The 13,790-nt window shown below is 39.0% G+C and overlaps 1 protein-coding gene across 1 annotated transcript in view; it reads left to right on the top strand.

Moving 5' to 3' along the window:
- LOC113120749 (unconventional myosin-X-like) overlaps positions 1-13,790 on the top strand; it is a 45,391-nt gene that overhangs the window by 25,325 nt on the left and 6,276 nt on the right. The window contains exons 18-40 of the mRNA XM_026290774.1: positions 5-113; positions 297-377; positions 2,700-2,824; positions 3,054-3,168; positions 3,599-3,705; positions 4,516-4,743; positions 4,834-4,873; positions 5,066-5,989; positions 6,972-7,092; positions 7,321-7,564; positions 7,793-7,888; positions 8,016-8,109; positions 8,186-8,241; positions 8,599-8,741; positions 9,293-9,484; positions 9,580-9,737; positions 9,827-9,950; positions 10,040-10,340; positions 10,830-11,037; positions 11,131-11,267; positions 11,680-11,797; positions 12,515-12,970; positions 13,051-13,242. Of these exons, the coding sequence (XP_026146559.1) occupies positions 5-113; positions 297-377; positions 2,700-2,824; positions 3,054-3,168; positions 3,599-3,705; positions 4,516-4,743; positions 4,834-4,873; positions 5,066-5,989; positions 6,972-7,092; positions 7,321-7,564; positions 7,793-7,888; positions 8,016-8,109; positions 8,186-8,241; positions 8,599-8,741; positions 9,293-9,484; positions 9,580-9,737; positions 9,827-9,950; positions 10,040-10,340; positions 10,830-11,037; positions 11,131-11,267; positions 11,680-11,797; positions 12,515-12,970; positions 13,051-13,242 (4,369 nt within the window). The remainder of the gene's footprint in view (positions 1-4; positions 114-296; positions 378-2,699; positions 2,825-3,053; positions 3,169-3,598; positions 3,706-4,515; positions 4,744-4,833; positions 4,874-5,065; positions 5,990-6,971; positions 7,093-7,320; positions 7,565-7,792; positions 7,889-8,015; positions 8,110-8,185; positions 8,242-8,598; positions 8,742-9,292; positions 9,485-9,579; positions 9,738-9,826; positions 9,951-10,039; positions 10,341-10,829; positions 11,038-11,130; positions 11,268-11,679; positions 11,798-12,514; positions 12,971-13,050; positions 13,243-13,790) is intronic.

Here is a 13,790-nt window from a genome sequence, read left to right as displayed (position 1 = left end):
TCAGGCTGGATTTTGTGTATGATCTTTTTGAGCGAGTGAACACCTGGACTGGACAGGACACAGTCAAGTGCGGCTCAAAGTATCGCAGACCTACTGTTAGCTCCCAATTTAAGGTAAGAAACTACAACTCCCATAATGCTTTAGAGTAGGTAAACAGTAACTAAATTTAAATGCTAACAAGATATTTGACTGGATATATTTTCCTCTTATTTCTGCAGAAATGTTTAACAAGTCTGTTTAACTAAAGAAAATTCCATTAACATTTTGTAACAGATTATTTATTTCTGTCTACCCAGAATTCATTGCACTCCCTGATGTCTACCCTTAGTACCTCCAATCCATTCTTTGTACGCTGCATTAAACCCAACAATAGTAAGGTATGTGTCTCACACACAAATGAATGAACATTAAATGTCTGCTTCTTAACCCAAGAAGCAGATTGTGTGTCAGTTTGTGTAACTTTGTATTATGTTCAGGGTGGAATTAATGGTGATATCCAGTTTTGAGTGGTTTCGTTTATTTTGAGAATGCCAGTCAGCTCAAATTTATGGGACAGGTTCCAGTGCAGACATCTACAACATATCAAATAGACACGCACACTATCAGATGGTCATCATGTATGTGGCTGTATATCTCTCCATTTTCAGTAGCGACAGAAGGATATTACATCATTTACTCGATGTGAAGATTTAAGTCTCCTTTGAGAGACACAGACACATGCTCTGCACACTTTTCTATTCAGACTGCATTGGACTCGAGGCCATTCAGCAGGCTGCCTATTAACTCTACAGCAGATGTGTGTTTTGTGTATGTTAGATTCTCTTTGTGGACTTGTTTGAGGTCAGTGCAGTGGTGTTAATGGGACGCATCAATTCTGTTCCATTCTACTTTTGCTTTCAGATCATGCATAAACTAATCTATGCCGAAGTAAATCAATTTGCAAATTCAGCCTCATGCAGAAGTCAGAAGTATATACTATATCTCAAATTTATATTTACTATGTATACATTATTTAAATTATATATATAAAAAGCACCTCTGGTAAACAAAATAATAATAAGAGAGTAATAATTATAATAGTTAAAAACTGAAATAATTTAAGAGAAATCAAACAGACACGTGATAATTTTTTTGACTTATTATTGTTTCCCTTTTTTCTTTTCAAATAAACTTGACTTATAGTAAATAAAAATATAGATAAAATATAAGCTAAAAATGTATAATTTTTTAAAATTATGTCTATCATGTATAGCATCTATCAATTTATCTGTTTTAAATTTTTAGCGATGTATTTCATATTCAATTCTTATTAAAATAGTTCTTCAGTAAAAAAGGATTATTATAATCATTTATAATATAAATATACAATGTTTTGTTTATTAACTAATTTACAATTATGTATGATATCTCTTTATAAGTCTGGCTTTCTGTCAATTATATTTTAGTTGTATGTCTATGTCTATCTCTCTCTCCGCTGTTCCCCCACTTTATTTGAATGTAAACAGCTGGGGTGGCTTCTGCCCCTTTTCTACCCACAATGCATTTTCTCTCCAATGTCCCCTTCCCCCTTTGAACACAAATTAGCCCAGCATGGGTCTGATCTCCAAGGCAACCAGCAGTGTGTGAATGAGAGCGGAGAGGTTGGGTGTGTGTGTGTATGTGTGTGTGTGTGTGTGTGTGCGAGCTGACCAGTTGATCACTGGCTCGTTGAGAACATACAGTCGCTCAAAGCTGCTGACGGTCACAGGATGAGAAAGGACACATTACTGTACAGTAAGCTTTCATATATCATTAAACTAAACTGTCAGCCAGTTGTTGAAAAACAGCATTGATGCGATGTTTAGACAGATGCTTAGAGTTTTTCCAGATGTTTGAATAACCATTTGACTGTGACATAGTCTTCAATTATATGAGTGGTCAGATATCTGTTTCCCTGTTGAGTAATGAAGATGCTTATTAAAGAAGAGATTTATGAAAACTGTTTGCACTATTCTGATGGTTTGTTTCTTAAAGGGATAGTTTTAGGGATAGAAACAACATTGGACCCCCGTGACTTTCACTGTTTGCACAAAAACACTGACACATTTTTCAGAATAACGACTTTTGTGCTTCTAAGACAAAAGAAAGAGAATCCGGTTTGGAACAACATGGCTGAGTAAATGAAGATAGAATTGTCATTTTGGGTTGAAATATCCCTTTTATTTTTTTATTTTTAGGAGACGATTAAAGAGACATGTTGTCCCTCCCCCCATGAAGCACTCTGACATTGATCCTGTCTGCTTTCTCTGACTTGTGCTGCATGTATCAGTATGTTAATATGCTTCTGACTATAATGAATGATTGTGTGAGTGTGTGTGTGTGTGTGTGTGTGTGTGTTAGTATTGACCTTAGGCTCACAGAGCTCATTCACCACTCATCTCCTCATCTCACTTTCATTCTGGTTCATTCCTCCTTCCACAGAGATGACATTTAGAAGTGGGGATCATAGTGCCCCATTTCCGACCTCACCCCCACACAGGGTCAGAGGTCAGGAGGAGAGGGGGTGGTGATGTCCTATTAAGTGTGTTTGAAGAATGAACCCACTCAAAGCTCACCCAATCTATATTTGAAAGCAGAATAAATTCAGCTAATTTAGATTTTTTTTAGAAGGGTGAAGAAACTGTAGAAATGTAAATTGTTACAATGTCTTTCTTTTGCAGATGCCCAATCAGTTTGAGCAGTCTGTAGTCCTCAACCAGCTGAGATATTCTGGGATGTTGGAGACAGTTAAAATCAGGCGTTCTGGGTTTCCGGTTCGGAGAACGTTCAAGGATTTCTGTGCCAGGTTTGTCCCCCAAACACAACAAACTCACATATTTCTGCTAAAAAATGTATTTGTTCTGAAACCTTTTCATTCTGGTTTCCTTTTTTTAGTGAAAATACACAGAGATTTTATTCAAGTTTATATAAGTCTTTTCTATTTCTTTTGAAATCAATAGATTCACAGTGTTCACTCACTTAAAGTCTTGTGTTTAGACTCTTTTTTAATCACCATTTTATTTTTTATTTGTCAGGTACTATGTGTTGATGAGGGGTTTGGTTATGTCAGATGACCCAAAGGGGCGGTGCCTCCTTCTTCTGCAGCTCTATGACAGCAGCAGTGCTGAATGGCAGCTGGGAAAAACCAAAGTGAGCAACAATGTGTATCTTTGTGGGTAGCTGGCATTAAATAGTTTATAAAATGCAGTTGAATAAGAATAAGGTTTAGCAGCATTGCATATTGTTTTCCAATTTAATGTGCATGAAGTTGTATTATAGACACTGAATATTTTTATTTGAATATATATATTTTAAATAAGCTATTGAAGGCAGAAGGTGACTAAAATAATAAATAAGTGGTGATCTTGGTCCTGAGATCACTTTCTCCCTTTTAAATTTGTATAAATTCTAACTTGAAAAAAATGTCTTTAAACTTTTTTTGAATGCACCAGCTACCCAGAATGCTGAATAGAATAGGTTTTGTGCAAGTAAAACAGTTTGAGAGATACATACCTTTACATCTAAACTTAATTTATTGGATTTCTGGTGTGAATGATGCCTATATATCGGTTGTTTTTAGGTGTTTATGAGAGAAAGTTTGGAGCTGCGTTTAGAGAAACAAAGAGAAACAGAAGTGCTCAAAGCGGCTTCAATTATTCAAGCTCATATACTGGGCTACAGAGCACGGTAAACACACTTACACACAGTGTTGGGGTTAACGCATTACAAGTAATGTGAGTTATGTAATCAGATTACTTTTTCAAGTAACTAGTAAAGAAACGCATTACTTTTTAATTTACAAGAAAGTATCTGAGTTACTTTTTCAAAAAAGTAACGGCAGTTACTTTCTTTTCCCATTTATTGACTGACAAGTCTCCTGTCCCCATATTGGGAGAAATCGGAAATACAGAGGCGTTGTCTGAGCAAAATGAATTACAACAGTGAAATGCAAACTCAGAATATGACGCAATCCTGCAATAATTAAATATGTTAAATAACACAAATGTATCTAATCGCATTTTGTTAACTAATGTCTTTGCTGCTGACTTTTGATGATCCAGTTCAACCGTACTAATAAGCAAAAATTACTTTAAATAAACTATTAATTGTTCTTCACTGTTTTTTTATTTATTTATTATTATTACTGAAGAGTGTTGAACCTGAATTTACTTTTCCTTCATCCTTTGGTTTATTCATATTTATTTATACTCTTTTTGGTATGAAAGGGCTTTTACATTTGCTATAAATAGAACTTCTTATATTAAAAACAATCAAGCCCTGCTCATAGTTAAATAGTAACGCAAATGTAACGCAAAATTAACGTAACGCATTACTTTACATAAATAAAAGTAACTAAATAACTGAATTTAGGGAGTAATGCATTACTTTTAAAAGTAACTTTCCCCAACACTGCTTACACATGTTTATTCACACACTCACTTCCAGTTGGTGCCATCTCTCATGTACTCCTCTGTTTCTGCTCTCTCCTGGATATAGGACGCAGTACAGGCGGTTGTTGCAGTGCATTGTTGTCATTCAGAAAAACTACCGCGCAATGTATTGGCGGCGGCGTTTCCAGATGATGCGCTGGGCCACAGTGACCCTGCAGAAGAGACTCAGAGGGCAAAGGGCACGACAGCTCTACATTCACCTTTTAGAGGAGAAGAGAAAGAGAGAAGAAGAAGAAGAGAAGAAACGAAGAGAAGAGCAGGAGGCGCTAGAGAGGTAGGCTGTTAAATTGCCTGTATTTTCTATGTTTATGTTTATATTGTTTGTTTCTAAGTTTCGGATTTTCTTGTGATGTTTTTTTTACAGAGAGAGACAGCGCATGGAGTTGGAGTTCCTAGCACAAGCAGTTAGTGAAACATCTGTCTATCAGTCTATCAACTTGTTTGACATGATTATTTATTAGTTAATTTGGATAAAAATTGGTTAATTTTCATTTGAATTACTTTTGGTTTCAGTGCAACATTCATGTGACATACAAGCGATAGTCTGTTTATGTAGAAAGTTGGGTAATGCTGTCTTTTCTCTCTGTTCAACACAGGCAGAGGAAGCTCGAAGATTAGAGGAAAAAAATAACAATGAGCAGATTCAAAATTTCTTGACCGAGAGTGCCACACCAGACAGTATTATACCAGAGAGTAGCCCACTTCAGAACGGCCCGCCTGAGAACCCTGAACCTTTCTCTATGGCAGAGAAGTCACTGGTGGAGCAGGTGTTTGATGAAGTGTTCGAGGGAGAGACAAACCAGGCATCACAGGTGGAGGAGATCTTGCGTTTGGAACGTGAGATTGAAGGCCTGCGGCGACAAAAAGAGGCTCAGGAGCAGAGTCTAACCACACAGTCGTTGCATCGCCTGCAGTGGCTGCGTGATCAGGAGCTGCGCAGGCTAGAAGAGGAGGCCTGCAAGGCTGCGCAGCAGTTCCTCACCTCACTTAACTTCGATGAGATCGACGAGTGTGTGCGTAACATCGAAAGCTCGCTGGGAGGGTCACAGCAGGAGGGAGCCAGAGGTGAGGAAGATGAGGTGGATGAAGGCCTGGGAGTGGACGAAGATGGGTTTAAAGACTCTCCTAACCCCAGCGAGCACGGTCACTCTGACGGACAGCGTACAAGCGGAATCCGCACCAGCGATGATTCCTCAGAGGAGGATCCTTATGCAAACGACCGTATGCCTCTGCCCCCTGCCCTGCCCATCATCATACCCTCAGCCTATCATGCTCCGCCCTTCAGCAGTGGCTTCACCTATTCTCATGCTGTTCAGGAAGAGGAGGCGGAGCTAATCCCTCCGGATGAAGATTCGGATTATGATGCAGATGATTGTGATGAAGGAGGCATCATCATGCGGCCTCCCAGCCTCCCACCTCACAATGACCACTGGTCACGTGACCACCGCAGCTCCTTGGCAACCAGCACCAGTGTTAGCTCGGGGGCATATCGCTTCAGCTCAGAGGGGCCACAGTCTTCTGTGAGTTTTTTTTACATGTTATGTAGAGTCAATTTAGGTTTCAATTATATTATAATAAATATTTGATTAGATTTTTCAATTGAGCTTTTTTATGATTTCAGTAATTATTCGATTTTCATCAGTTTGGGAATGTTGAGGCCCCTTTCACACTGCACGTCGGACCCGGCATATTGCCGTAACATTGCCGGGTCGCCTTCTGTGTGAAAGCAACCACATCCCGGGATTGATTCCGGCATTGAACCCGGGTCGGGGACCTAGTAACATTGCCGGGTTCAACCCGGGACGAGCTCTGTGTGAACAAAAGCCAGATCTAATGCCGTGTCAGAGTGATGACGCATGTTATCGCGCGACTCTTTTACCGGCTGTTTTGAAGGAAGATCAACGTTCACGACAAAAAAATATGTGCTAACGAAGCAGAAATCAGTTTGTTCCTCACTTTCCGAACTAAGGCTGAGATCGTTCGCTTGCTTCAGTGAAAATATAACGTGCCTGACGTTTTCGACTCGTACATTACACCCTGATGTCACGTTTCGTTAAGGGATCTTTGCCGGTTGTGTGGGGAAGCACGCACATATCCCGGGTAATCACTGGCAGTGTGAAAGTGCAAAATCTAGCGATCCGGGAACAATTGTCGGAACACTTTACCCGTGTATTCGCCGGAATGGCAGTGTGAAAGGGGCTTTGTAGAGCATGGAGAGATCAACACCAAGGTCATAGGTTTGAGTCCCAGGAAAGATATGAAATTAGAAATGATGTACTGTAAATGCAATGCAAGTCACAGTTCTTTTACAATATTAAATGTTTCTGCTGTATTTTTGGTCAAATAAAAGTGGCCTTGGTCAGCATAAGATATTTCTTTCAAAAACATAAAAAAACATCTTACAGATCCCAAACTTTTGAATGGAGATGAATGCTGTATCATGATTTCAAAAGCATGCAATTATGTTGTTGTTTTTTGCTGATGTGCATTTCTGTTTCTCAGTTTGAGGACAGTGAAGATGACTTCGATAGGTTTGACACTGACGATGAATCATCTTACCGGCGGGATTCTGTTTATAGCTGTGTCACACTCCCCTACTTCCACAGTTTCCTTTATATTAAAGGTACCTCTTTCTTTATGATGTTTGTTTGATTTCAGAGCTTGGAAGGCAATGTAATAAAATACATATCACTATTTATTTTTCTCCAAACAATTTCGCAGTTAATTTGCACGTGCAAACTTTAGTATTGTTGCTTATTTCAGCTATATGTGCATTGCCTATCTTTGCATTTCATTAACGGAAAGTCTAGACATACCTATAATCTTTGTCATCATCACATGTATGTTGCAGGTGGCCTGTTGAACTCCTGGAAGCGTCGCTGGTGTGTGCTGAAGGATGAAACATTCCTGTGGTTCAGGAGCAGGCAGGAGGCGCTCAAACAGGGCTGGCTGCTGAAGAAAGGTGGAGGCTCCTCTACACTCTCTCGGCGCAACTGGAGACGCCGCTGGTTCGTCCTGCGACAGAGCAAACTTATTTACTATGAGAACGACACAGAGGAGCGAATGAAAGGCATGCTGGACATGCATGAAGCCAAGTAAGACCTCAGGAAGTGCTAAACTTGTCAGTCAAAAAGACAAATTATTTTCTTTTAAAGACTGTAGCCTAATGACCTGTTCACTCCAAGAAAACTTTTTGTTGTTGCCGTAGAAATGTTTGATTTGAAATGGTACATAAAGCAGCAAAAAGACAACAAAGCATAATTAATTCTGTGTATGTTTGTTCTTTTGTTATTTCTCTCTTTCGTTTTGTGTGGTTCTGTTAGAGAGATTATTGATGTAACAGGGAAGGAGAATGGGATTGACATTGTCATGCCAGGGAGAACATACCACCTTGTTGCAGAAACTGCAGAAGATTCCAGGTAAGTGTTTGGTTTATATATATATATATATATTTTTAAATTGTGTGCTTCAAGCCTTGATGGTTGTTTCATAAATGTGTAGAAGTGTTGAACTGAGCTTTTTAAGCCATCTCTGTGTTGTGTGCAGTCATTGGTTCAGCGTGCTAAGTCAGGTGCACATGTCGACAGAACAGGAAATTCGAGAGATGCACGATGAACAAGCAAATCCTCAGAATGCTGTGGTTAGTATTACACACAAACACATACACTGAAATTTGTTCATAAGATATTTAGAAAAGATGATTGTGTTTTTTATAGGGCACATTGGATGTGGGAATGATTGATTCTGTATGTGCCTCTGACAACCCAGAAAGGTAAAAACACACACATATACAGTACAGTACTTATATGCACACTCTGTTCTCTTCCTGGCTTGTTGTGTTCATTGTTTTACATTTTATATTATTATATACTGTGTCTTTAACTTGTTTCTTTATTGCTAAATTTGATCTAAGAGCTGTTTTTTACTACACTTTGTGTACTATGAATATCGTTGGCTCTATCACAAATTGCTTCTGGATAAAGGAATCTGCTAAATGAATGTAAATGTTTAAACCAAATTTTAACTAGTTTTCCCTTTTATTCCGGGTAGACCATACAGTAAACCATACACATTATCATGTACAGAGATTAAAATATTGTAAATGTTTATGCTATTTTTCTCTCTTCAGGCCAAATGCCTTTGTTATAATCACAGCTCATCGTGTGCTACATTGCATGGCTGAATCAGCAGAAGAAATGCATCACTGGATCACATTGCTCCAACGCACCAAAGGAGACACACGTGTGCAGGGACAAGAGTTCATCATCAGGGGTGAGAGGTCACCTACTCAAGTTAAAAGCCAAACTCAGTTATTTATGGCTTGTCTGAAAATAATTGTATCATTCAGTTCACTCATGTAATAATGCAGTTACAGTTATTGTTTGAGAATGTTTCGTCATTGTTTCTAGTCACTCATAGAATCAGAGTGAAACCTGGATGAAAACCTTCACAGATTGAGGTTTGGTTAGAAAATAACGTGATCATTTTTTATAAAGATTATTTAAAACTTTATGTTTTTGTATTTAATATATTATGATTGTTTTTAATGCTTAATATACAAAAACATATAATGTTATTTAATTTAAAATAAATTGAGTTTAGAATTTATTTTATATCCTTTTTTAATCAAATCATATGCATAATGTGTATTATATAATTGACTTGAATTTTGGATTTGAAGGATTATTTCATATTTGGACAAATAACGAGAAAAATTATGTTATAATGTTTTACTAGGATGCCGTGAACTGCGAACTGAATTCAGTGTGAAAAATTGTCTAAGATCTCTTCCTGTCTGTTACTCCCTCTATTTCACTCTCCAGGTTGGCTGTATAAAGAGATTCGGGGCAGCAATCGTGGGAATCTTAAGTTAAAGAAGCGCTGGTTTGTGCTGACTCACAATTCTGTGGATTATTATAAAAGCTCAGAGAGAAACGCTCTTAAACTGGGCTCTTTAGTGCTTAACAGCCTCTGCTCTGTGGTCGTTCCTGATGAGAGAGTCTTCAGAGAGACTGGTCAGCATATTTATATGAACACGTAAATAACAGTTAGTACACCAACCGACCTTTACATTTTTCTCAGACACTAACTTATATTTGTTTGTGTGTAGGCTACTGGAATGTGAGCATATTTGGCCGTAAGCATTCATATAGGCTGTACTCTAAGCTGCAGACGGAGGCTAGTCGGTGGGCCAGCGCTGTACAGACGGTCATCGACAGCAAACCGCTCATCGATACATCCACGCAGCAACTAATTCAAGACATCAAGGTAACAAAAACACACACATATATGAACATACATTCACGTTTTTGTAACATCCTTTTTTTTAAAATACTGTTGTAAATGTTTGATTTCAGGAGAACTGTCTAAATTCGGAGGTGGTGGAGCAGATCTACAAGAGAAACCCAATACTGCGTTACACACACCACCCTCTACATACATCCCTCCTGCCTTTACCCTATGGAGATGCACAGCACAGCCGTGAGTAAAACACACACACACACACACTCACATATGCTCAAATAGACCCCAACCTTCTTCATGAACACTCTGTACATGCATGTTTTTAGCTGACAAAGAGAGAAGTTATGGCACGCTGCAGGCTGAGGCCCTCAAGCTCTTCAATGCTCTTCATCAGCTAGAGACGGCGGACAATCCCATCCCTCACATCCAGGGGCTCCTGCAGACGGCTCATGACCTACGACCCCTAAGAGATGAACTCTTCTGCCAGCTCATCAAACAGACAACACACCACCCAAAGCCAGCTGGCCCCGCCCACATCAGTGGCTGGCGAATAATAGCCTGCATGTGCTGCACATTTAGCCCCGCCTCCAGAAGTATTCTCAAATACCTGAAATTTCACTTCAAGAGGTCAGTGTGAATTTTCTGTGTGTGTATGTGGGGTATTTTGTTCTGTCAGGCTGACAGAAGGTTAAAAGAGAGAAATTAGATCATAAAATATCAAATCAGCACACTACCATTCAGTTTATGGTCAGTATAAGTTGTTTTTTTATTATTATTAATCTTATATATTTAAAAAAATATTAATGCAAAAACCTTTGTCAGTCTCATTAAGTAATTAGTCAAAGAGGGCCTTAAAATATAGGACCAACATTAAAAAAAAGAAAAGAAAACCTACCATTGTAGGCCTCAACACTACAATGTATAGTAAGAAAATTTATAAATATTTTACAAGTGTCAACAGTGTCATTAAATTTGTAGTGTTCTTAAAGACTTAAAGTGAGCCTTAATGACAACAAGAGTAATCTTGGCTGATTATGCCATTAAGAACATACCCAATGAAAGGAAGATCTAACTATGATTTAACTATGTCACAACTGATTAGACTTTTCTGTTCAGGACACGAGAGCTGTACCCAGGCACCGAGATGGAACGGTATGCAACCTTCTCTCAAGAAGCCCTACGGCATGTGCGTGGACGTGAGTGTGTCCCTTCACAGGAAGAGCTGAGGGCCATACTGAGCAGACAGGAAATGACATCCACAGTTTACTGCCACGGTGGCGGGTCCTGCAAAATCACCATCAACTCACACACAACTGCAGGAGAGGTACGTAAACACATCCACGCACATATGCATGAGCGCTTCAGAACCACATTAACCTGTGTGTGTGTGTGTGTGTGTGTGTCTGATGGTCTCCAGGTGGTTGAGAAGCTGCTGAAAGGTCTCTCAATGGAGGACTGTAAGAACATGTTCGCTTTGTTTGAACATAACGACATCACAGACCGAGCCATAGAGAGCAGGACTGTGGTGGCTGACGTCCTCGCTAAGTTTGAAAAGTGAGTCTCCCCTCCAGTTACCATCCCCTACAGTTATAGAAATATATAGAAAGAGAAAAATATTAAATACTAAATGTATACAGTTAAAACCATAACTCTAATACCATAGAACACAAAATCTGATGTAAAGTGATTAAAGGTGCTATGAAATGATTTAAAATGATCTAAAAGCATGTAAGCAAACATAAATGCATCAGAGGCAGAGAGAGCTTTCTGATTGGCTAAAAAAAAAAGAGTGGGTCGCTCCTCACACGTTAAGGCTGGTGTGATTTCTGTTAGGTACCATAGGGAGATTTAATGCATCATGTTACACAGAAAATCATTGTTTACAGCACATTTTATTTTTTATTTTATTTTTTTATATATGGAATAACATGAGGTGACATTCTCTCTCACTGTTTCTCTCATTAAGGTTGGCAAATAAAGGACAGGAAGGAATGGGCTGGAAGTTTTATTTCAAGCTTTTCTGTTTCTCAGAGCCTGAGAGCGTCCCTGCTGACAGTGTGGAGTTTGCATTCATGTTTGAACAGGTTTGATTTCACTTCTGGAACACATAAAACAACTGGGCTATTCAAATTTAACTCATTTAATTAATCACATTAATTGGCACATATACAAATATTTGCAGAGAATATTGTGGCAGTTGAAAAAAATGTGTAGTCATTACAAGAAGTGGCTTTAAAAGTCAATATATTGTCTACTTTCGATGTATGTGCACATGCAAACAACTGTGTTGTCTCACTGTTTTCTAAATCTTACATCTGTAGCACCACATTTATTAATATTAAGTGTCATGAGTGTAAAAAAATGTATCCTGAGTTCCCTGCATTCTGTTAAAGGGATAGTTCACCCAAAAATGAATATTCTGTCATTTACTCACTTTTAAGTTGTTTCAAACCTGTATGAGTCTCTTTCTTCTGTTGAGGACAAAATAAGATATTTTGAAGAATGTTGGTAACAAAACAGTTTACGGTAGCCATTGACTTGCATTGTATTTTTTCCCACTCTATGGAAGTCAATGGCTACCGTCAACTGATGAGCGACTTTTGTTCTCAACAGAAGAAACTCATACAGGCTGGGAATAACTTGTGGGTGAGATAATGATGACATAATTTTCATTTTTTGGATGAACTACCCTTTAAGTATGCATGTTCATAGTTTTTAATAATGAAACTAACAGAGCTTTAGGGTTATTTCGTTGTCAGTATTTAACAAATGAAATTTAAATGTCTCTTTCTCTCCCTCAGGCCCATGAAGCTGTCATTAGGGGTCACTATCCCGCTCCAGAAGAGACTTTGCAATTTCTGGCTGCTCTTCGGCTCCAGTATTTGTTGGGGGACTACACTACCCAGAGTGCCTTGCTTGAGTTGGAGCAGGTGTTCCCTGTGGATCGTCTGCATGCTCGAGTACAGCAGTCTGTACGGTGTTTCGCATCTGCCACGCCATCCACAGAGAGAAAGAGGAGCAGCTTTTTGGAAGGCACACTGAGGCGGAGCTTCCGAGGGTCACTGGGGCGACAGCGCCAAGAGGAGGGACCTACAGTCATAGAGGCGTGGCTGCAAGATGAGAAGGCGGGGCTGAGAAGTTGTTTGGTGGAAAAATGGCGTAAATTGCAGGGGATGGAACAGGACCAAGCCATGAAAAAATACATGAGTCTCATAAAGGAGTGGCAGGGATATGGATCAACCCTCTTTGATGTGGAGGTGAGCATGTACACACACACACACACACGTGTGATCCATCAGCCAGCAGGGTCGCTGAATAAATTCTCTCTGTTCTTCAGTGTATAGACGGTGTGTATCCTGGAGAGCTCTGGTTGGGCGTGAGTCGTAAGGGGGTGTGTGTGTACAAGCGCGGGGAGGCGTGGCCTCTGGAGTTGTTTCCCTACGAGGTGATTCTGTCCTTCGGTGCACCACAGCCAAACATCTACAAGATCAGCGTGGAGGGACGAGAGCTGCTCTTCAACACCAACATGGTACAAACTTTCCTTATTTACTTGCATGCTTCCACAGTAAACAACCCTAAAAGTCATAATTTATAGTAACTTGTTGCCTTATCGGTCAAATCTTCCACAAACCTGTGAATAATTTTTAAAGTCTATTTAAGAATGAATCATGTGGTGTGGTTTGGGAATTAGTTCAGGAATGTAATTGTTTAATGTAGTGGAATAAAAATACGATATAATGCATTGACATACAGTAAAATAGAATAAAATAAAATTGATTCAAAAACAGTAATAAAGTAATAATGCTCCGTCAATGTCCACCATTGCCACTTAGCAACCTTTCTAAACTTGATAAAGGCCTGAATGTTCATATGTTTCTTCCAGGATTATTATTTTTGTTAACTAAAACCATGAAAAAGAAAGAAAAAAAGACAGAAAATATTTATAAAAACGTTATTGTCAGAACCTTTGTTTTGCAATGTGTTATTTTGGCCACTAGAGGTCCCCAATGTGCACTCACGTCAACATTGTGCCTTTTGTAATCAGTGTAATTGTTTTCACATGTTTCTCATTCTGGG

The sequence above is a fragment of the Carassius auratus genome, chromosome 2 (assembly GCF_003368295.1).
Source record: "Carassius auratus strain Wakin chromosome 2, ASM336829v1, whole genome shotgun sequence".
NCBI lineage: Eukaryota > Metazoa > Chordata > Actinopteri > Cypriniformes > Cyprinidae > Carassius > Carassius auratus.
Note: the sequence above shows the minus strand (reverse complement) of the source record. Positions and strands in the feature narration are given on the sequence as shown.